Below are 3,600 nucleotides of genomic sequence, written 5' to 3' on the forward strand. Positions count from 1 at the left end.
TATATATATATATATATATATATATGTGTGTGTGAGTGTGTGTGTGTGTGTGGTAAGTAGCTTGCTTACCAATCACATGGTTCCGGGTTCAGTCCCACTGCGTGGCACCTTGGGCAAGTGTCTTCTACTATAAGCCTTGGGTCGACCAAAGCCTTGTGAGTGGATTTGGTAGACGGAAACTGAAAGAAGCCCGTCGTATATGTTTGTGTGTCTGTGTTTGTCCACCCACCATCGCTTGTCAACCGATGTTGGTGTGTTTACTTCCCCGTAACTTAGCGGTTCGGCAAAAGGAACCGATAGGATAAGTACTAGGCTTACAAAGAATAAGTCCTGGAGTCAACTTGTTCTACAGTGCTCCAGCATGGCTGCAGTCAAATAAGTGAAACAAATAAAAGAATATATACATATGTATATAGGCGCAGGGATGGTTGTGTGGTTCAGAAACTCACTTTTCAACCAAGTGGTTTCTGTTTCAAATTTGTGAATGAATTTGGTAGACGAAAAGTGTATGGAAACCTATCATGTGCCTATATACATGTATGTGTGTGTGTCTTTTGTTTACATCCCTGTCACTTAGTGGTTTGGCAAAAGTGACCAATGGAATAAGTATCAGACTTAAAAATATGATTGGTCATGAAGGCCCTGAAAAGGGCCATGGCTTCTGCCTTTCCCTTCTTTCCGAACAAGGGAAAAATAAAACTTACCTGTTTTTGAGAAAGTAAGCCGAAATGATTACAGCTGGAATATCTTTGATTAGAAATGGCACTTGCAGGAACTTTCATCAGCTGGAATGCTTTGACTACACATGGCATTTAGGATATCTTTGACCAGCCGATAATACCTTTCATTAAGGATGGTGTCTGGTTTACCTTCGATTAGGGAAGGCACCTGAGGGTAAATGCTAGCAACAGGAGCAACTATTCTCTTCGGTCCTGTTAATATTCTTTATTCTCTTTTCGTAAATTAAAATAAATTTAGAATTTTAAAATAAATTACATGATGTTTAAAATTTAGAAGGAATCATTATTCTCAAAAAGAAACCGTGCTGATTCCAATTTTATTTCTCTTTCTTTTCTTTAATTCTTCCAGAATATCAAAAGCAACAAATACGGTTCCACCGAAGCTTTTTTAGCAGATGTCAAGTGGGTCTTGCATAACTGTATCATATTCAATGGAAGTAAGTGGACCAATTCTTCTTTGGTAATAGTAGAAGGGGCTGGGGTATTAATCTTACAAACTTTGTTTTTGTTTTTGCAGTATATGCAATTGAGGTTATTTTAATTTAATAAAACAACAGCTACTGGCTTATTGATAGTGTGTATACATTATGCCTGATACACAGATGGCTGTTAAAATTTTTTTGTGTCGCTCAATACAGATATCTTCATGAATCAGTCTTTGAAACAACATTCTTTAAAATTGTCTTCAATTGGTGTCTCGGTTGATATGAAACTTAGACATTAGTAGCATAACAAGTTAGCTTCTTCTGTTCAAAGATAATATATTCTCTTGTATTTTGACACTTTTACTGTAAAATTGCTTGTATCTTAAATGGCCAAAATCACACTACCAAGACACAGATTCTATTCCTACAATTGTGGTATTGTTTTTGTTTGATGCCCTTCCAGTTGCTAACCCTTAACTGTTTCTCAAGTCAGAAGTTTTTTCATTCCATTGGTCTTTGAAAGTGGAGAACCAGTGGATGATTTGTTGAGAGAAAATGTCAAAAATACCACCATTTGTAGCTCAATGTTTTTTCCGTGCAAAGTGCAGAATGTAACACACACATAAATAGCAAGATTCGATACAGTTTCCACTCACAAGACATTGGTTGGACTGAAACTGCAGTAGATGACATTTGTGTGTAAGGTGTCATGCAATGAGATAGAATTTAAGATTGTGTGATAGCAAATCTATCTCAGTGTCCACCCAGCCATGCCTATGCCTTTGAAATCAAGCATGGCAGTGTGCTAAAAAGCTTGCTTCCCAACCATTTGGTCTCAGGTTCAATCCTACTGCATGCCACCTTGGGAAAGTGTCTTCTAGTGTAGTCTTGGGCCAACCAAAACCTTATGAGTGGATTTGGTAGGTGGAAACTGAAAGAAGCTCATTGTGTGTGTGTGTATGCACATGCATATTGGCCACAGAAAGGGCATTTGGCCACAGAAAATCCACTTCAACAAAATTCCTTCTGACACATACCAGCAGGGAAAAGTGGATTTTAAAATGATGGTGTGTGTCTGTGTGTCTGTTAACCTTGAACATCAATGAGAAAATGATTCCATTGTGTAATTTGTCTGTCAACAGCTCACCATAAACTAACTGCAAGTGCTAAGATGATCATAAAGATATGCAAACATGAGGTAAGTCATGTGGTTCTTTATTTGTTTGTTTTGCAGTTTTCTCTTGATTTAGTTTTTAATCTGTTCTGCCCTCGATTTTGCTTTATTCATTTTAAGAGCAATGTTGTCAGAAAGAAAAAGGGAATCATTCCATTTTCTTTGTTTGGATTTTTCTTGTGCTGGGGATACGTACATGGGAGTCGAATACTTGAGTCAATTTAATCAGCTAAACTCCATTTGCTCAGATGCTGTTTTATTTTGTGCAAAATAGAAATTCCTGCACCCGACAATATATTCAGCAGGAATTCTTCCAGCTCTTTTACGTTCTGAGTTCAAATCTTGCTGAAGTCAACTTTGCTTTCCAATCCTTTCAGGGTTGATAAAATAAATACCAGTCAAGTTCTGGGGTTGATGCCATTAACTTACCCCTCCCTCCTAAAATTGCAGGTTTTGTGTCAGAAACTATTATTATTATCATTATTATTATTATTCAAGGCGGTGAACTGGCAGAATCGTTAGTGTGCTAGATGAAATGCTTAGCAGTATTTTGCCCGTCGCTACGTTCTGAGTTCGAATTCTGCCGAGGTTGACTCTACCTTTCATCCTTTCGGGGTCAATTAAGTAAGGACCAGTTGAACGGGGGGTGGGTGGGGTGTAATTGACTCATCCCCTACCACAAAACTGCTGCCCTTGTGGAAAAATTTGAAACCATCATTATTATTATTATTATTATTATTGGTTAGATGGTTAGCTGGCAGAATTGTTAGCACGCTGGGTGAAATGCTTAACAGCATTTCGTCTGCCTTGACAGTCTGACTTCAAATTCCACCAAGGTCAACTTTGCCTTTCGTCCTTTCAGGGTCGATAAATTAAGAACCAGTTACACACTGAGGCCTATATAATCAACTATCCCCCTCCCCCAAATTTCTGGCTTTGTGCTTATGGTAGAAAGGATTATTATTATTATTATTATTATTATTATTGTTCAGTAGTTTTATTTTTATAACGTGCTTTCACTTCACTACCGAGCGCAGCTCTGTGCGCCTTGGGTATGTGCTGTGGTTTGCTGTGGTGCTCTTATGTTTACTTTATTGAAAGTGTTTTGCGTAGGATGTGTGCAGTACCCAGTAGTGCAATTTTCTGTATGTTATATATATTTGTAAGTCCTGGTGTTTTTGTTATGTATTTGTCTGAATATTTTTTTATTATACCTAAGGCCCCTACTATAATAGGAATTGTTTCTGTTTTTAGATTCCAC

General features: G+C 37.7%; 1 protein-coding gene across 10 annotated transcripts in view; it reads left to right on the forward strand.

Annotated features, from left to right (window-relative positions):
- LOC106884253 (protein kinase C-binding protein 1) overlaps nt 1–3,600 on the forward strand; it is a 91,233-nt gene that overhangs the window by 61,353 nt on the left and 26,280 nt on the right. For all 10 annotated transcript variants that reach the window (XM_052967586.1, XM_052967587.1, XM_052967593.1 and 7 more), the window contains 2 exons: nt 1,090–1,177; nt 2,308–2,363. In XM_052967586.1, coding sequence (XP_052823546.1) covers nt 1,090–1,177; nt 2,308–2,363 — 144 coding nt within the window. The remainder of the gene's footprint in view (nt 1–1,089; nt 1,178–2,307; nt 2,364–3,600) is intronic.

Source organism: Octopus bimaculoides, chromosome 4 (assembly GCF_001194135.2).
Source record: "Octopus bimaculoides isolate UCB-OBI-ISO-001 chromosome 4, ASM119413v2, whole genome shotgun sequence".
Lineage (NCBI taxonomy): Eukaryota > Metazoa > Mollusca > Cephalopoda > Octopoda > Octopodidae > Octopus > Octopus bimaculoides.